Source organism: Salvia hispanica, chromosome 3 (assembly GCF_023119035.1).
Source record: "Salvia hispanica cultivar TCC Black 2014 chromosome 3, UniMelb_Shisp_WGS_1.0, whole genome shotgun sequence".
Classification (NCBI taxonomy): Eukaryota; Viridiplantae; Streptophyta; class Magnoliopsida; order Lamiales; family Lamiaceae; genus Salvia; species Salvia hispanica.
The window spans coordinates 24,710,536-24,731,515 of NC_062967.1; the positions used below are offsets into that span (position 1 = coordinate 24,710,536).

Genomic DNA, 20,980 nt, shown 5'->3' on the forward strand with positions numbered 1-20,980 from the left:
TAAGGCTTAGAAATATGCGGAATGACATTGCAACCTTTCTCGATGGATAGTCAAATTCCATCTAGGTTGTGAAATTCATCTTTTTCTTTGTTTAGAACTGACCGTGTTACCTTAAAGTGGATGACGCCCACAACCTGTCTACTAAAAAACAAAGACTTAGACTTTGTTAAGTTAACTTATACATTTAAACATGTATTAACATCCATTAAATGTAAAACATAACAACATTATGACAAAAATAATCTGTTTTATTCATTGGAAAATATAATAAGAGTTTTACAGTATTCAATCACTCGAAACGTGATTTCTAGTATACAAACTCTAACGGTCCGTTTGGTACACGGAATTGGAATTGAATTAGAATTGGAATTCTATGGAATTGAATTGGAAGGAATTGAATTCTAATTCAATTCCAAATCCTTTGTTTGGTATAATTAAAGAATTGGTATGGAATTGAATTATAATTCCAAATCCTATGTTTGGTAACTCAAAATGAAAGATTTGGAATTGAAATAGAATTCAAATAAAATTTTTTAATATTTAAAATAATTTTTTTTAAATTACTATTTTAATAAGTATTAACATTTTTACATTTTTTCCCATTCTCTACATTTTTTTAAAAAAACATTAACTATAAATACTATCATAAAAACAAACCCGGTGTATAACATAATAAAATATTTAAGTTGATACCTAATTTCTATTTACGACATATAAAACAATTTTTTATATATAAATATGGTGTGTATTATATAATTTAAATATACATGAATATAGTCATGTACAGTACAAATTATGATCATATCAATTATATACTCCCCCAATCTATATCAAATGAATACAATTATTTTACAAACCATAAAGACAATAGTATTATACAAATCATAAAGACAATATCCCTAGCCGACCGACGGGACTACCGACACTGTCTGGACCACGGTGCATGCCGCCTTTGAGCGCTAAGTCCCTTGTTCGCCATCCCTCTTCGGTAATTGCACTAGAAATTCATCTATATTCAGCTTAGAGTTGGGCCAAATGAGGAAATTGTTAGGATTTCAATATCTCATCAATGTGCAATTCATTAAATCTGAATCTAATTGGTTAGTAAACAAGACTTTCAATTCAACTTGCATCAATCCATAACAGAATGTAACATCAAGAGGTCATTCCTGCAGCAAATCAAGAAAATAGCTGCTACACCAACAAATTAAACCAAAGCCAAACATTGATGACATCAAATTCAAGCTTTGCAACAAACTTAATTAGAAGAAATCCACTGTTTCCATTGTCTTAAATTTGATCATTCAGGTTAAGAAGATAAGCTATACAAGTACATAGAGCATCAGAAACATTATATCTTTAGTTCAATTTCACACCTATCTAAGAAAACGAGACACCATGCAATTTCACAGCTACAAATTCATTTTTAACAAGACTAATAAAACTAATTTATTCTTTGAACAAAAAGTCACAACCACATAAATCCTTAGCTTGAGCCCGCAAAATCAAAACCTTGTGGACTGCGTCAAATAACTGGAAACTAAAGAATTTCAGCATCCAACTCGGTAGATAAATGTCAACTCCACCTAATAGAGAAACTTCTACAACTTCTCCCACTTCTGCATTCACCCACCCACTAACTAGCACTCTTACTATCCCAAAACAAACATATAATCATATCTTCATCATAATCCCACCTAAAAAAATCACTTACATCTTCCACGAAAACTAACCCCAAGCACGTGAAATTAAAGGTTCAATCTTTATATATGTGTTCGAAATTGAAGTGTGGGATTGGTCAAAACAACCATGCATACTTCAATTATTTGTCAACATATCATACTTAATCAATGCATAAAAACCATAGGATTGTGACACTGATCCCCTTTTCCACTTAGCTAATATCTATGTCCATGAAGTCTGTTGTTGCAAAGCTGTAATTAAGTTCAACATAATCCACAGTTTCATCATCACCAAGACTTCTAAACTACTCCCTCCGTCCCGCTTAAGATGACACGTTTTCCTTTTTAGTTTGTCCCAACTAAGATGACATATTTCCTTTTTTGGTAACTTTCTCTCTCCAATTAGTACACCCAACCACTTTTTCCCACTCCTATTAAAATATCAATCTTTCTTTATCTCTCTACTTTAATACTTACACCCACCTTCTCTCTCTCCAATTAAACACTTTAACCAATAACTCCTAAAATTCCGTGCCGGCTAAGCAATGTGTCATCTTAGCCGGGACGGAGGGAGTAATAAATGAATGAAGTCTAACTTCACTCACTCAATCATGAGCTAAATGGAGCAGCTTCTACTATATTACGCATTTTAGCACCTTCATGTAGGTTATTACAACAAACAACATCACACTTTAAGACGAAAAAAATACAAGGATTACCAAATTTCTCTACAGAAACAACTTCAAAGGAGCAACAGCTTATCATCTGCAAATTTGTTTATTCTAATGGCTACAATAAATGCAAATTGAAGTTGAGTCAGTGGCCTCTAGTAGAGCAATTTCAATTTAAAAAGACACAAGCAGCATATGAAAGCATAAAACATCCAACATCCCCTTTCCCATCAAATATATGAAATAAAGTAAACCGGAAGCATAAAAGAGAAGGAAAGGTGAATTCGAAACACAGAAGTGGGGAAGAGTTTGAATCATTACCTAATTATCCATCAATTGTAGAGATGAATCGCTCGGCACAGTAGCAAAGAGAGAAGCTAGGGCATAGAGCGGAGAGAGAGCGACGTGGGAAAATTCATAGAGAGAGAAAGAGGGGGAGAGAAAGGAAACGCGCACAGTGATTTTTTTTCAATTTATATGTGATCCATTTACATTTTGACCCGGAATTAAGATCCGCGCTTTTTTCAATTTTGACCCGATTTTCGGTGGAATTGATTTACAATTCTTTTGTTAACGCGTGGAATTAGAATTGTGGAATTGGAATTGGTGGAATTGGAATTCAATTCCAATTCTACATATTTTTGTATTGCCAAACAGTGGAATTGAAATTAAAGGCTCCAATTCCAATTCCAATTCCGCAGCCCCAATTCCGTGTTACCAAACGCAGCCTAACAGTATTTGGTTTAGCATATCTTTTATTTTAGTTAGTTGTTTTTATGCAATCTTTATCGTATTGAGTCTAGTTAGTATTTTAAAAATTATAGGTCTATGTAATAAATAAAGTATTAACTTACTCTCATTCTTGGTTCTGACAAAAATCACCGTCTAGCACCTCAACTAGGGTTTATCTTCTCTTCTATTTGTTTGTCAATATGTGGTGCTTAGGCTCGATAGGTCAAGAAACTGTCAGGGACTGCCACCGGAAAACCGATGTTGTGGAAACAGTGATCGAGAAGAGGACCAACGATGGAAGATATAGTAAGTTGATCAGAGAAGAAAACAGAAAGCAGTCGTGGTGCACGATCGTTGATGGAGTTGAAGCTCAACAGCGAATTGACGGGGAAGGCTGCAGTGATGGAGACAAAAGGAGAAACTGAAGTGAGAGTTTCGTTGATGTCTCAATGTCGGCTATTAGTGACGTGCGATTCTTGGAGGGATGAAAAACATTTGATTTAGTAGTCGAGAATAATAATGGTGAGAATGTAGTGAAGATGCTGTCGAGAAAAGGGCAGGATGTCTGACGGTGGAGTATAGAGGCAGTGAGCACAGAGCCGCCGACGTACATAATGTGCTCAGAGGCGAGAAGAGAACCAAAAGAGTAATGAGATGTTATGATACGTTTTTTTTAAGGATTCCAAAAGGAGGAGGTAAATTTGGGCATAGTGTCCTTGGGCTCAAGAATAAAAGAAATACAAATTATGGGCTCATACGAATTTGAGGTGGAATGGGCTGAGAATGCCCCCCCAAAGTTAAGCTTTGGGTTGGAAATGAAATTCTGTTCAAAGATGAGTTACTCTTCGATTCGAGTCAACACTGTTTGAATTAGCTCTTCGACTGTTTGAATTAGCTCTTCGGCAAGATTAAAAAATATTTGAATTAGCTCATCAACAAGAGTTAAAACTGTCTTAATTAGCTCCTCGACACGAGTCAAAACTGTCTGAATTAGCTCCTCGACACGAGTCAAAAATGTCTGATCTAGCTCCCGACACGAGTAAAAAATGTTTGTATTGGCTCATAGACACGAGCAAAAACTGTCGGAAAAAATGAAATAGCTCTTGGATACAAGCTATAACTATGTAAGATGACTTCTAAATACGAGCAATATAATATCTAAATTAGTTATTGAAACGAGCAAAAACTGTCAAAGAAAATTGAAGAGTTCCTATGAGCCTAAACTTTCAATGAAGAATAACTCCTTGGTACGAGTCTAAACTTTAAATGATGAATTGAAGAAGCTATATGGTACAAGTATGAACCCGTCAAAGAAAATTGAACGACTCCTGAATACAAGTATAAACTATTTATCAAAGTAAAAATTAATTGAAAAATATCTTCACCAAGTCAGGTAACTCGAGAAGCCTTGCAAGTGTATTTTGCAAGTTGAGTTGTGGCGCTCTCACCACTCAACCTGAAGGGGAATGTTAGAACGAGAAAAAAATATTGGAGCCCCAAGAAAGATATTATTCCCTAATTCCAACTAAGATAATACAGTTTCCTTTTTAGTTTGTCACAAATAAAATGACACATTTTTATATTTTTGGAAAGTTTATCTCTCCAATTAATGCACCTAACCATTTTCTCTCCCCCAAATAAAATATTCATCTCTCTATCTCACTCTCTCCATCCAATACTCAAATCTACCTTTTTTTTATCTCAATTTAAACACATTAACCAACAACTCATAAAATCTCGTTCCGACTAAGAAATATGATATCTTAGCCAGGACGGGGGGAGTAATTTTGAGCTCAAGAATTAAAATAGTTTTGAGCACAAGTCTTACCATGTAAACATATTTTATAATGTCATATTCTCCATTCGTTCATGAAAAGTATGAACTAAATTCTTTTTAGTCCATTCTAAAAAGTATGAACATTTTAATTTTGGAAATTCTTTTTTCTCAAATGAGATGGAATTCATTTTCTATCTATCTCTCTTTACTTTACTAATTATACATTAAAATTCGTGCCGAATCAAATGATCATACTTTTTAGATACGAAAACATAAAGGGTGACATACTATTGAATAAAATCTGGTCTTTTATTTTATGTATTAGTGTGTTTTTTTGGCATTCTACTTTTGAACATGTTAAGTAGCATTCTATGTTCTAACATTCATTGTTTAGTAGTAGTTGGTTTATTTAAAAAAATTCGAAGCTGATGTGGGCTTCTGTTACGAGTAATCTTGAATTCTTGAATTCAAATATTGCTGTTGAATTAAGCGGCGTAGATGTAGAAATTGAGTGATATGACCACAATGCTGGGACTGGGAAGTTTACAAGACTATGGCCTACTGGTTTTGGCGGCTTGACGCTGGTGAACCGACGCGTCAACTGGAATTGCGAGGAAGCATGTAGGAATTTAGTCTATTTTTAATGATGGGATTTCATTCTCTGAAATTATTATCTATCTAATAAATTTGGTACTTCATTTTATTAAGAGTTTCATTTGAATTTGACAAGTTTTAAGAAATACTTCCTTCGTCCCACTTTAGCAGTCTCATTGATTTTTCTGCCCTCTTTTTATAAAATGATAAAAAAATAGTTAAACTGGAGAAATAGTAAAGTAAGAGAAGACAATAATGTAGATAAAACTTTTCTCTATATTATTCTCTCTCTTTGATATTTCTCTTCTTTAACTATTTTTTATCATTTTTACAAAAAGTTGATGAAAAAATAATTGCACAGTGGTATGACTATTAGTTTTTTTTACATAAATGTAAAAAAAAAACCACTCTCTGACAAGAATTTCATTTTCTATATACTCCTTCCGTCCCGCTTAAGATGACACGTTTTCCTTTTTAGTCTGTCCCAACTAAGATGACACATTTCATGGTAACTTTCTCTCTCTAATTAATACACTCAACCATTTTTTCTCACTCCTATTAAAATATGCATCTTTCTTTATCTCTCTACTTTAATACTTCCACCCACTTTCTCTCTCTCCAATTAAACACTTTAACTAATAACTCCTAAAATCCCGTGCCGGCTAAGCAATATGTCATTTTAACCGGGACGGAGGGAGTATATATTTTCAAAAGATAAATGTTTGGACAAATTCATATTTTGGTCATATGTATTAGACTAAAATTGACCTTTACGAAGGAGTATTTCTTCAAGAGTAGTATAAAAGTGGTAATAAAAGAAGGGAAATTGGTCTCTAAAATCATGAACTTTGCCTAAAATTTGGTATTTCCCATGAATTTTGAAATTGGTATATAATATCACGAACTTTGCATTTTGTTTGGTATTTCCCAAACTCACTCAAATGAGATATTTTCATCAAAATCTTATTTAATATAGGCAACCTTGATATGTTTTATAATATTTGAAACCACTTTTTAAGTTCATAACATGTAGCATAAAAAGTCACGTTGAAAACTACGTTGATTTAATTGTGTCAAGTATGATAAAAAAGCCTCGTAAGTTAGTCAAATATAGCAATAAACATGCCGTGGGAAATACCAAACAAAATGCAAAGTTCGTGATATTATATACCAATTTCAAAGTTCATGGGAAATACCAAATTTTAAGCAAAGTTTATGGTTTTAGAGACCAATTTCCCATAAAAGAACCATAAACTTTACGTGATTTTTTCATCTCATACTTCCTCTTCCACCTCATCCTATATTTCTCGCTCTCTATTTATCTTTTTATGCTACAGTGTAGCAGGAATCTTTATGAAATGTATGTGATTCTTTCCCTGTAGGTGAATATTGTAATCAATCACGAGTTTGATAAATTTCGGTGAAGATTGAGTCAAAATGTCAAGAGTTTATGATTTATGGGAGAAATTGGTCGGCGCTGTTCTCGACAGGGAGGAGCGCCGGCGACTTGCCCTTCGCTCCAGCTCCAACTCCAGCTGCTCCAGTTTTTCCGATTGCTCCTCGCGTTTTAGTTTCGGTATGATATGTGTGAATACTGAACAATCAAGTCGAATCTTTCATTCAAAATTCTTGTTGCTTTTCTGGTCATTGGCTTCTAATTTCAATTTTAATTTTGTCTTTTGAGCTGTGAAATTTAGATATTTATTCTATATCCAAACTCAAAATTTATTATGCCCTCTGGAGCCTATGATTTCCATATTCTGATGTACTCCCTCCATTTTTTCATAGTTGAGGCAGAACTTTTCGACACGAAGTTTTAGAAATAAATATTGAGTGTGTTAAATAAATAGATAAAAAAGTAAGAGAAAGAAAAAGATAGAGAGAATAAAGTAGAGAGAATAAAGTAAGAGAGAGTAAACTAAGAAAGAGAAAAAGTTGTCATATATGGAAATGACTCAACTATGGAGAAACTTCTCGAAATGGAAAAATGACTCAAGTATGAAGAAACGGAGGGAGTATATAGTAAATGCGTTTTTTTCAAATATGCATATAGTAAATGCGTTTTTTTCGTAGACGTATATTATATTGTTAACTTTCTTATGTTGCTAACTCTGCTAATTGTATTAAAAATGTCAATACAAATTTGTGTTACATTTTAAATATCAATGTCAACACAGTGTATTAAATTATCAACTAAGTTTATGTTAACATTTCAATATCATCGACATTTTATTTTTATTTTTATTATATTAAAAAATTCATGTTGACATTTTTAATAAACTGCGTTATTGGGACGAGTTAACAACTTAAAAAAGTTAATAAAGCATCTTTATTTTCATATGTGTAAGTCAAAAAATGTGTACCCTTTAGAATCTATATCTTATTTTCACCTCAAAGTAGAAAAAAAACAAGTTTTTCCAGCTGAAAGTTTCTAATTTCGGACAGTTGTTTTCTCAGTGAGAAGTCACGCCGAAATTGTTCAAGAACTCCTGCCAACTCAGACCTTCAAGGTATGACTACAAATCTCGAGTCACTTTTTAATTCTCTTGATTGTGTGTTTAACAAATACCACTATCTTGGAAGAGGCTACTCAAACCTTGGAACATCTTTTCTAATTATAATTCATATTCTACATTTTCTTTCTTCTTTTTGGTCTTGAAAGTCCAACAAGAACAGTGAAAGTATACCCCGTTCATACACCTACTCTTTCTACATTAATACCATATTTTCTGTAATCAAATATGAGGTAGTTCATCAAATTCTGTGTCTTAAAGACTTGGGATATAAATACGATTGCAGGTGCATGCTCAAATCTATTCAGAATTATTTAAGGTGGTCGTCCGAGTTTCGAAGAACTTACCAGAAATAGAAGCAGCCCGCCCTCGATGCTCTACAGGAATAGAGACAATTTGCTTGTTAAACGCTGGTATTGATAAAGCTAAGTCTCTCCTGCAGCAATGCAGTGAGTCAAGTGTACTTTATCTGGTATGTGTCTCTTTCATCCTATTGATATGAAATTCTTGTTTATTCTCAATATGTTATGGTGTGTATGCCTTCACATGCTTCAAGATGCTCGAATGTGAAAGTAAATACTCTCTCCGTCCGTCATTAGGAGTCCCGTTGACTTTTCTGCACTCTTTTTATAAAAATGATAGTAATAAATAGTTAAAGTGGAGAAATGGTAAAGTAAGAGAGTGAATATTGTAGAGAAGTGGAGGGAGTAATTCCTAAGACGTTCTTGAAGTCAAGTGGCATAATATAAAATCATGATATGGTCAATAACTTAATGCTCTGATGATGGTTTTATCTTCTTGTGCCCATGAAAGTGGATTCGTGGATAGAAGTATATAAAGCACAACCATAGGATTGTAACATGTACTATGTTTTGCATAATCTATATTGAACTGTAGTGCGTCATGTAACAGAAATTCATTTTTATGTATCTTATTGCTATTTGTTCTAATGTTCAATATTCATGAAAATCTTACAGGCACTTACTGGAGATGCAATATTGTTCAGATGCAAAGGGGCAAAAAATTTATTGGTGCAAAATCTCTGCCAAATTCAATATATGGTCCCAGTGTTGCTGGCTGCAAAGGTGAATAATTATCACTCAATAATGACAGGATCATAGGAAACAACATACATTTTCCTTACTGCAAAATTTTGTAGTAATGCTGATGAAAGTCATTAGTTGTCTCTGTTAATTTCGATCAGATTTCAAGAATGATAGCGGATCTCAGGAGTGCTGCGTTCTTTTTGGATCCATCTGACGAGGAGGCTGGAAGAATTCTGAGGGAATTAATTCACAGCTCAGCAGTTGATTATACAGAGGAAGCTGCACTTGCTGCTATTCACACTGTATCCTCCCGTCTTCATATTTCATCACAAAAGGCTCTACTAACCGAGAAAAGATCTCTCCAAAAGTTGCTTGACAAATTTGGCGAAAAGGATTCAAGCATGAGGAAGATCTTGATATTCTTCCTGAATCTACTGAAAAAATATGGAAAGGTTATAGCAGAAACAGAAAATGACAATGCTGCATCAGAGCGTGGTAACCATTTCCCGTATCCAAACCCGTATCATTTAACAGAGGACGTGGAGCTACGTACAGATTATAGGTCTAATGAATCTCATATCAACACATTAAGCAGGCCTGTGCCACCCGAAGAATTCATATGCCCTTTATCATCGAGGTTAATGTATGATCCTGTTGTCATTGAATCGGGGCAAACTTATGAAAGGATGTGGATCCAAAAGTGGTTCGTTGAAGGTCACTGTACTTGCCCCAAGACTCATGTGGATCTATCTAATTTGTCTTTCACATCAAATGCCACTATGAAGGATCTGATCATCAAGTGGTCTGCCATGCATAGTGTGTCGGTTCCTGACCCGAAAAAGATGCACGAGGGACTTCTTATGGTTGGTCTAAATCTTCCACTGGATTACAGCAATTTGTCAATGGGATCTAGTCTCGGTTCAGATTACTCAAACACCATGATAAGTAACGAAGTGAGATCAATACATGAAATTGATTGGGAATTTCTATCCAAATTCACTACACTTCCCTGGGATTCTCAGTGCAATGCAGTTGATGATACCCTGAAGAAACTGATACACAATGAACAATATTTGGTGGGTATCCCGTTAAGAAAGTTTGTCCAACTAATCCATGGATTTTTGAAGGATGCCTACGACCGTCATGACATGGAAGCACAGATGACAGGATGTCAACTATTGTATGAGGTGGTGCAGAAGCACAGGTAATTATACTATATCTCTACTATATTTTCTTGAAGTAGTAATTATTTGAGATAGTTGCAGATTCTAATCTACTTTTGCTTTTGTGGCATTACAGTAACAGTGCATCGTATTTGAAGGAAGTCGAGTACGGTCAGTTAGCATTACTTCTTGATACAGAGGTCTCAAAGCAAGCTCTCTTCATATTGGAGGAACTGTCTAACCACCAACAATGTGGTCAGAAAATTGCTGCTTCAGGTGCTCTCGTTGGCGTCTTTAACATACTCGACAGCCAGATTCAGGAACTGCTGGAACCAGCGTTAAAGATATTGAGAAATCTGTCTTCAAATGGTGATGTTGGTTCTTTCATCACCCCTTCAGAACTGATGCCCAAACTAGTCCCACTTTTCGAAGATGATAGCCTAGCGAGTCACTGCATAGTCATTTTGAGGAACATGTGTGATGGTTACACAGATGGTTGTATTGCTGCAATGGCCAAAGTACTTGAGAGTAACAATCGGGAGGACCAAGAGTACGCAGTCTCGGTACTCCTTAAGCTGTGCTCTCAGCGTGTTGAATTCTGTCAGTTGGCCATGGAGGAGGGCGTTATCCCCGGCTTTGTCAGCATCTCTGTTAAAGGAAACAGAAGAGCAGCTGCGATGGCCTCTGAAATGCGGCGGATTCTGAAAGAGTATACCACCGGAGAAAACTCTGGAGCAGATGCTGCTAGTGCTAAACTCTACCCACAAAGGAATGATACAAAGCATCAAGATTTCTGGTAAAATTTTTTACCAAATCAAGTGCAAAGAAGAATAATAATGCAATGTCTTGTTCATATGATTAGTTGAAGTAGATTGAGAATTGAAGATTAATTAGTGTTATATGGTGATATAATACATTTCTCTGTATGTAATGCAATATTACTACTATTATTTTGTTGAAGGATTTTGATCCATGACAGCCAAATAGTGGTCAATGATACAAGGTTTGTATAGTATTTTCTGGTTATGTCATTTGGTATTTTACCCTTGACAGCCAAATAATTTCACGAACATACAAGTTCCAGCTGCAATTTCAATTGTATATTTAAGCTGAATAACATTTACCCAATTTAGAAGATACTACAAGAGGTTAATGATTAAATTTTTCATCTGACAGACAACTTTCATAAAAAATATTATAACCCAAATGAAGATCCGTTGATTCAGAACAAGTGTTTCCATCTGAGCTTCTAAATTATAAATTACTACTTGCACAGTAAAAATTCTGAACTCTGAATCAGCATTCATGCACGACTGTGCATGGCGCCTCTGCAAGGTAGACGATGATCTTGAGGTACGTAAACCATCCAAGACTCGTCATTCACAGGCCGGTTTGGTGTCGAAGCTGCTCAAGCAAATTGCAAAAGCTTGAAATGCAGAGAGTGGGTAGCGATAGTCCATGGTAAAAATGTCTTTCCCAATCTTTCCAAACTGCAAAATCACCTTGTCATGTTCTGCAGCAGGAATGTTTAGCAGAGGGTCAATACGGGCCACAAGCTGGAAGTTTTTAACAGATGCTACTGTTACACGGCCTTTGAAATTCAGGCACCAGCATTGTAAGTGTTCATGCCACCTCGGAGCCTTGTTTTTCAGAACGAGCGCCTCTCCAGAATGTGTTTGTACTGGTGAAGTTGTCAGGTTCGGGGAGCTGAAAGATATAGCTGGCTCCTTTTCTTTTGAAACCTTTAGGACTGAGGACTTGTCCTCATTATACTGAGGAAATGATGTCGGGGTTGGGGCAATGCCCCCCTCCTGAATAGAAGAGACTGGAATAGAGAGCATCGTGCAATGCATTCTTCTAGGACCTCTTGTGCGAAGAACATTGAGTTCATAGGAAATGGTGGCCACACTGTAGTTATAAGCAGGTAATTTTGGAGAAACTTGCTTAGCATTAAATCTTCGACTGTGCCGACTCCTATGCTGAATTGCAGCATCATTTGGAGATTGGCTGTCATATATGGTAAACTTAGTACCCAGGAAATTAGATCTGATCACAGAAATGCAATCTTGTTAGATTAGAATATAGTGATAGATTCTCAAAAAAAGGTGTATGAGATGGCTTGCCTACCTAAGTTTTCCAACATAAGTGTTGCTGGCTCTAGAAAAATCATCAGCAACCAGAGAAATTAAGAAATCTGTGCTTGTTGCCCTTCTCATCTTTCTGGCTGTCAGCAATAATTTATCACTCTCGGCTTCAGCTGCCAACGTAGATTTATGAATTAGCAAAACTGCAAAAGGCATCCTGGTGGCTAACCATATAGTAATATCTAATTGGCTTGCTAAAGTAATTAAACTCATCCACAAAGAAGGAACCAAATTATTACGTATAAATGTATAAATATGTTTAAAAAACCCAGAGACAACCGGCCTTTACATTATTTTGTGCTTCTTAAACCAGGTTCATCCTTAATATAGGAAGAGAGTGAACATCCTTGATCCAACCATATAAGTAACTATATCATTCGCATTCACTTAAACACAACTGAACTGTATCAACTTTAATCTTTGATTTATTTCACAAAAGTCTGATGATTTTCCAATACAAAGTCAATTGCCAATGTGATTCCATCCTTGTAATGATCTACTTAAGGACAGCTGAGGCACTTCAGATTCCTTTCATTCCACATAGTAGTTAAGGAAGAACCCAAAAGCATGTACACACAATATTACCCAATGGTCAACATAAGCAAAAACAATCATACAATGGCATATCTTCCCTATTTAGATACCAAGTAAGTTAACGGAAGAAATCTTCCTACAGTTTACGTAGCAAAAGTTTGAAATAAGCAGATATTGTCTATTTGCATGCCACTGACCGCAACACTAATAAATAAAATTTCTGATGCTTCATAGAAGATTAAAGATGCATCATGCAACTTCAATCAAGAATTAATATTGATCCCATATTACTCCGTATTTCTCTGGGGATTATTCACTGAACATGCATTATTCTATGCGCCATGGAGAGGCAGTGTGAGTTCAGAAAGGGGTCTCTGTACTGTTGCAGGTCAATCAATGTGAAGAAAGCGGGTGTTTATGATGAATTTTGCAGATTGGATTTAAACCATAGAGTAACAGACATGGAAGGGGGGGGGGGGGCAAAAGAACAAGCTAGTTCCTGGATGAGACAATTCGTTTTTTATATCTAGACTAGATGGAGACACTTATATCACAAGAGACCACTTTAAGAACCAATTACAAAAGTAAGCCAAAAATGTTAATTTCCAATGCACTACACATTGATGTATAAATATGTAGTTTATTAAAAATTATTAATCTGTGATCAATATTCATAAACCCTCCTGCTACAATTAAGCCTTTGAAGGTATAAGTAGGTGATATGGGAAATAATAGAAACAAAGCAGAATCAAATTATCTAAGTGCATAAAATAACTTACAGGGAGTCAGGCCAAAACACAGGCGATAGGTAGATGTTGCTCTATCCCTCTTGATAAAGCATTGGACTGGAGCATCTCGAGGTCCCGGCTTGTAGCAATAAATGAACAACATAAGTTTAGGTATATGAAATTCATCCTCAGAAACAGGTCTACTACTAAGACAGAATGCATAAAAATACCTGCTTTAATGAAATGGGGAACGTCAATCTCCCACATTCCTCAGGGGTTTTAACAATATCCTTGGTAACATCCCTCCAAGATCTACAGACTGATGCACAAGAAACGACAACTGCCCTTGCAGGCCAAGCAGTCTCACTCTCTTCAACCCTCCTGATGATATCCAAAAGCAACTCCGGTGGTAAATTTGCCCACTGCCCTTGCTCTATTGGCTCTGAAAGAGTTACATCAGGGGCTACAAAAGACCTCGTATGGCTGCGCCAGTGCTTCCCCTCCACACCTCTCCTTGACATGCTGCCAATCCCATCTCTCAGCTCCCGTAAAATGCTCTTGAATGACATCTCGAGTGATATCGACAGACGCTATCTTCAAGTAAACATGGCAAATCAGAGGCAATCAGAAATCAAGAATCCCAAATTCATCGCCATGGTTAGCTCAATTGATTTTATCAAGCTTGCTTACATAAACACATAAATTGCTACATAAACTGAATTGAAGAAGTTCCAAAGAGAGATACACAAACACAAGAAATCTTATTTTTTGCACCTTATGAATCAGTGAACCTTGAGATTAAAATTGGAAATTCGAACTGAAATTAGAAAAAGAAAAGAAAAAAAACGAATCATATTTGCTAGTTTGCATTCATTTAGCTGCAAGATATCAAATTTATACAGATTACGAACGACCGAGTAAAAATTTGTTTAAACCCAAACTCTAATTAAAAAATAACAAAAATCATGAACTAAACCCACAGTGCAAAAAGAAAACAGAAAAAGTAAGAGGGGAGATTCAATTTTCCGGAGATCCAGAGAATAAGTTGAAGCATTCACACAAACCTGAAGAATAAACTAACAATGAAATCGAATGGGAAAAATTCGGTGAGAACGAATAAATCGGACGAAAGCAGATTCAGATCCATATAAATGTGAAGACCAAAACCTTATCATATTCCCTAAATTTTCGGATTTAACCTCTACATAGCTGAAACCAGCGTCGTCTCCGCAGCGGGTATAGCGCAATCACGAGATCGGAGAAGACAGAAAATAACAGCTGCTTTCACAATACTGAGCGCAAGCGTTTGTCTGCACACCTTTAAATCTGTGCTTCTCTCTCACCACATATTTTATTATTCAAAATTATTTTCTTTTCCTTTTTTTCATATACTTGAGTCTATGCTTAAAAAATTAGTAGCAATAAAATAAAAGAGAGAAATAGATTTAAAATATTATTTATAGAAAATGAGACTTACCTTATTAAAAAAGAAGTATTTACAGAAGAAGAATAGTCTTTTTGGCCGTTGGGCCTTATTTCGATATTTTACGTGCTAAAGTAAATGGTACTATAATGGTAAAATTGTCTGCAAAGTCATAAACTTTGGTGAAAGTTTGGTTTTTTCTACAAATTATGAAAGTTGCGTCTAAAGTCACGAACTTTATCGGATCATGTAAATTTTTCAAACTACAGACCTGACGACATGTTTCCGTTAAAAACTTATTCCACGTGACATGACGGTCCCAAACTACCGACCTGACGACATATTTCCGTTAAAAGCTTATCCCACGTAACATGACGGAGGCATGACATAGCAAAATTTTTGACTGGGCACAAAACGACATCGTTTTATGCTTTTTTTTTATTGAATTTTCTTTTCACTTCGCCAATTTCATCCCTAAACCGTTTGTCGACGACTTCACTCTTTTCGATTACGTTTTCCGTCGATTGAATTGGGTTGCGCTTTCGAAATGCAACCCAATGACGATGTGCTTACTTCATTGATGATAATATTTGGATTCTTATGCTTTTATGGAATTAAATTATTGCCTGGACCACTATACAACATCTCAAAAATGCACATCCATCATTATTGCACATATAGGTTGTATAACCTGCTTCACTATATGAGTGTTCTTCAATTTTATTTATTTTGTTCACTTTTTGAGCATTGCAACAAATGTCAGATTCTTTCATTGATACGTACGAGTACTATTTTGTTGGCAATAAACAATTCAGTTTGAACCGTTAGATTCCATTGATTCTTCTAGGGCTGGGTCGATACGATATACCGTATCAAAAATTTTGTTTCGTTATCATACCGAAAATATCGATATGAAATAATTTCATATCGTTATTGTTTTGAAAGTTTCGGTATACCGTATTTCGGTATGGAAAAAAACTATACCGTTACCGTTTTAAAATTTCGGTATATCGTACTGTACTTCGGTATACCGTTCTGAACGGTATATCGATATTTCGTACGATATACCGAAATTTTATACCATTTCGAATACCTATATACCAAAAAATATAATTTCAAAACCGAAAAATAAAACCAAAATTAATATAATTTTAACATAATAAAATAAACATTGTCCACATCTTCATAATCAAAAAATATATAATTAAGTTATATGGATATATTTATGATTTAAACTTTTAATCTTAAAAAAATAAATTATATTATTACTATTATTATTATTATTATCATCATCATCATCATCATCATCATCGGTAAAAACGATATGTATCGATAATTCGATCCGTATTGATTTTCGATATATTTCGGTATACCGATAATATCGATATATATCGTATATTCGATATAAAACGGTATACCGCGGTATAAGAAAATTCATATCGTTATCATACCGAAAACTTTCGATACGGTATTGTATCGTACCGAAAGTTTCGGTATACCGAAAATTCGATATTTTTCAATACGATACGATCGATATACCGTTTTTTCGGTATATTTACTCAGCCCTAGATTCTTCTACCACTACATGATCTTTATGAACTTTTACAGAAGTCATTAATTAGCTATTGGCAAATTAATTTTGCTTAAACACTGATTGCAAGAACAACATGTCGAATGAAGGTAAATCACACCAAACAATTTTAATTTGTTAGTTGTAATTCTTTGTACATTCGTTTTGATTTATACTGTTCTTGTATGATATGGTAGTGAAATGCATTAAATTTTGGGAAGAGAGTGAATGTAATGTACCAGAAAAATTCCCACATGAGAATACAATCATGATTTTATCGACAAATTAGATATGTTTATAAAATTCGCTATGCAACATCCCTTATTATGCACGGTTCAAAAATCAAATATCCATGTGCATGTTGTGATGATAAAAAAATTTCTTGCAACAGAAACGGTGAAGGAGCATCTTGTGAGAAGGGATTCACTCGAAATTACTATGATTGGAGATCTCATCACGATGCGAGAGCGTCGTCCAACTCAGGTGCGGGCGGGGTCGGTCAAGCAAACAACGACATTGATAAAGCAATTTAAGAGCCTAATTAGCTTTCAAAGAAGCCAAGAATAGATTTTAAGCATTCTGATCATTTTCATTCAAATTTTATTTAATTTAATGTCATTTGAGTTTTATCTTGATCTATTTTCTCTATATATGTATGCTTGTAGCTTAGAATCTCACGTGGAAAATCGGAGGATGTTGAATACAATCCATATGAAAAATTATGATCCTAATTTCCCTACTTGTGAATTTGTCCTATGCAATTTACTTATCTTTGTATGAGTATTCCATGCATATCTTGATCGAAACTCCCACTTACATCGATAATCAAAATTGCTAGTTTTGCTGCCCAAACAAATGCTCGAATTTCTTGGAAAAGTTGATAGGTTTACTGGTTGGACCACAACTCCTTATTAGATGGCTTTTAGGCGACAAAGCAACATTTTTTTCCCATTGAGTAATTTTACGGAGTACTATAACTAATGCTATTTGATTGATCAGTCCCACAATAGGTATTACACTTTTTCTTTTAGTTTGTCCCACAAAAAATGTCATATTTCATTTTCTGGAAAAAGCTATCCAAATATGTCATCTTTTATGAGACAGATGGAGGAAAAAATTTGCTCTAATGAATGCACATATAATACTTGTAAATGCATACTCTACCGAATTAGTGATGGATTTGTAAATGCATACATAATTAAATACAAATGCACAAATTTACTCTAATGAATGCACATATAATACTTGTAAATGCATACTCTACCGAATTAGTGATGGATTTGTAAATGCATACATAATTAAATACAAATGCACACAATGTACTTTATAGTAATGCCATAAATTGCAAATATAAAAAATTGAAGTCCTTGCCCAAGCAAGCACGGTGCATGAAAAGTGTCTCTATGGACAAGGATAAGGTTATGGATAGAGTTATGGTCGTACTTTTAATTAATATTCTTATAGATTCCAACTAGCATTAATTATTGCATATACTCCATAAGCCTATATGCTTTTGTTGCTGGGCAAAAATACAAAATAATTACTGTGTTTTTAATTTGATTTTTTCCCCTACTTCAAGACACGCCTCAGCATCATTCCCAGTCCCCTATAACAATGGAATATCGCATATGTTCATTCATGTATGGGAGGACTATTATTTAAGACAGACAACTATATTTGTCTGTTTCCAACATTTCAAAATTCTGAGTTTGCTTTTTAATTTATTTCCTTTTTATTTTCCTAATGAGGGATGGATGTTGATGCTTCAGCGTCTTATTAATGTTGGGTAAAGCTATGTGGCTATAATGTGGCTGACCATAAATGACATTTTAGTAAATATAGGTATTATTGAATATTAATAGTTTAATTGTCTCATTAAATGCTTAATTCAGTTGACAATGTTACCCTTACTCCTTAATTGTTGTTTCTTTTTAATTCATTAATAATTCCATTATTTTTTTGAGTAGTTTGTACTCAACTTTTTCACTACTTTGTTTTTATTTTTTATTATATTATATAATCTTAATAATAGTAGTTTTTATTAATTTTAGTTTTTACGAGTAAAATACTCCATAATATATTAATCAATAAGATAATGATGAAGTTATCTAACTACTACTGTAATATGTTTGTTTTTTTTACTTTTTCAAATGAATTTAAGGTTAATTGAAATTACCAGTTCAATATAATATTAATTAAAACATCTAGTTTAACTATGTATGAATCCAACATTTTATCAACTTAATTTAAATCTTCACATAGAAAATTGAATTGAGAATCGATTGATTTAATAAGAGATCAATCAAAAATATAATTAAGTGAAAGAAAGACAGAATTGGTAAAAGTTATAGAACTCATTACTTTTATAAGTTGCTTAAAAATCAAACTTCATTTTGTCCTTTTTTTTCCAATAACTAAAAAATGAATAAAAACAAAACAATATTTAAATTTTATAGTATAATATATTTTTTGACTAGCAACTATACTGTGACATAATACTATAATGTAGTATACACTAATCAGTATATATACACCACCATATCATGAAATATTACAAAATATCAATAATAATATTTATATATAAATTATATTATAATATTATATACATATATAATAAATTAAATGATAATATCAAAATATGACATTATATTTTTAAGTGAAATACTCTTTTTCGAAAATATTAAAATAATATTTTTATTAATACCACTATTTTAAAACTTACTTGAATATTATGATTATATGTATTTTAAATAAAAAATTAGTTAAAACTAAAATTTTAGTTATTAATTTAAAGAATTTATCCAATTCTGAGAAGATTAAATAATTGTTGCTGCATAAATTTTCATTATTAATGCATGTGTTTAATTACGATAGATTATGTTATTAGAATTAAATCGTACTAGTGTAGTTAAAATTGATTAAAATTATAAAATCATTTTTCGTAATTATCATTTGGGATTATTCAGTTAATATAACTTTAAACTGATTGTAGCATAAGTCAACTAAGAATAGTAAATTGAAAAAAGAGAATTTGTATTATATAGTACTCCAATACTTAAATTGAGAATTTGTTTATAACAATAAGACTTAATTCCTTGCAATTTTGTCGTAGAAGTTTATTGTGTTCACACTTAATAATATTTATAAATATAATGTCTCATATGAAATCATAATTATTTCATACTGCAATTTATTTATATTCAGAATATTTTAAAATATGTTCTTATATCTTATTTTTGAACTTGCAAATTTATAACTTAGATCATCTCCAAATACACTAAAAAATCATTTTTTATGTAAAAAATTTTCTTCAAGCGTATTGCAAACTCAAACTCATTTTTGTGTTTTTCTACGGAACAACATCTAATATGAAGCTACTACAAAAATTTTATGAGACATATACCCAAAAATGGTGTATATGGTTGGAATAAAATCACTTTTTGTGTGACATATACTCAAAAATCAGTTTGAGCTTAGTGTGAATAGTTGGAGATTCCTTTATGGATTTTATTTTTCAAGTTGTGTAGTTTTTGTTTAATAAATGATATTTATATATTAATAAAGTAAATTTTTTTTATTTAATTTTATATAAATTATTGATAAAGTATTGTGAGATGGAGGATTCTAATAGATTTAGATTTAATTATTAATTTTATGTACACCATAAGATGTTATGGTATAGCATACTCAGAAATAAAGAGGGACAAATTAAGTTACTATGCTACATATTTTACATGAGATTTATTCATTAATACCATTCTAATTTAGTCCATCTATGCATTTTTTTTTTCATTTTTTCCGTTTAGTTTATTACTTTAAAAGTCGATATAAATTCATTGTTTTACAAGCTATTGAAATATCAAAATTCAATTTAACAATTTTCTATATAATTTCAAAATAAGTTGTGAATATGTGGCATTACATTTCCTTATTAGTGAGTAGGTTGTGATATAACACCAAGGTTAAATATATTTTATAAATAAAATTAGTTATAAAATTTAGTAAATAGTTAAATCTGAATTATATTGACAAAATATTAATATTATATAATAGTATGTGTTTTCATTAAAATTAAATTATTGCACTATAATTAAACAGTAAGTAAATTACTCTGTAGTATAACTAAAATTGAATTAGTTTTATATAAATAGATTGTTATAGTATTTACATGTATTTTATTCACGACTTGTTTGAATAATAGGATAAGTTATACTCCGTGCTGTACTTTAAATTAGTTTAAATTAAATAAGTGAAGCTAAACATAAATAATCACTAATAATAGAATTGAAATATCAGGAGTATATTTGAAGATACAAATACAATATATTCTACTACTACATAAGTATTTAATATTTGAGGGTATATTAGTCTTTAATAAATTGCAACTCTCTAGATGCATAAAT

General features: G+C 33.0%; 2 protein-coding genes and 1 long non-coding RNA gene across 8 annotated transcripts; 1 reads left to right on the plus strand and 2 right to left on the minus strand.

Annotated features, from left to right (window-relative positions):
- Positions 1-826: 826 nt before the first annotated feature.
- Positions 827-2,770, minus strand: LOC125211051. Its single transcript, XR_007174447.1, has 2 exons — positions 2,675-2,770; positions 827-1,019 (listed from the first exon to the last, which is right to left on the minus strand). It is a non-coding gene; the product is annotated as an uncharacterized LOC125211051 (long non-coding RNA).
- Positions 2,771-6,753: 3,983 nt separating this feature from the next.
- On the plus strand, positions 6,754-11,162 carry LOC125214036 (U-box domain-containing protein 5-like). 2 transcript variants are annotated; one of them, XM_048114882.1, is made up of 6 exons: positions 6,754-7,032; positions 7,914-7,966; positions 8,256-8,441; positions 8,947-9,054; positions 9,174-10,219; positions 10,315-11,162. In XM_048114882.1, exons 1-6 carry the CDS (start codon positions 6,894-6,896, stop codon positions 10,976-10,978), a joined length of 2,196 nt encoding a protein of 731 aa, XP_047970839.1. In that variant the 5' UTR covers positions 6,754-6,893; the 3' UTR covers positions 10,979-11,162. The 2 variants fall into 2 exon arrangements, with proteins under 2 accessions (XP_047970839.1, XP_047970840.1); XM_048114883.1 differs by having other exon boundaries at positions 10,321-11,162.
- A 197-nt stretch (positions 11,163-11,359) lies between these two features.
- Positions 11,360-14,938, minus strand: LOC125214037 (tubby-like F-box protein 5). 5 transcript variants are annotated; one of them, XM_048114885.1, is made up of 5 exons: positions 14,784-14,938; positions 13,815-14,178; positions 13,636-13,723; positions 12,306-12,435; positions 11,360-12,224 (listed from the first exon to the last, which is right to left on the minus strand). In XM_048114885.1, the coding sequence occupies exons 2-5, from the start codon at positions 14,151-14,153 to the stop codon at positions 11,555-11,557; spliced, it is 1,227 nt and encodes a 408-aa protein (XP_047970842.1). In that variant the 5' UTR covers positions 14,154-14,178; positions 14,784-14,938; the 3' UTR covers positions 11,360-11,554. The 5 variants fall into 5 exon arrangements, with proteins under 5 accessions (XP_047970842.1, XP_047970841.1, XP_047970845.1 ...); XM_048114884.1 differs by having other exon boundaries at positions 14,752-14,908; XM_048114888.1 differs by having other exon boundaries at positions 13,815-14,174; positions 14,784-14,905.
- Between the last annotated feature and the right edge of the window lie 6,042 nt (positions 14,939-20,980).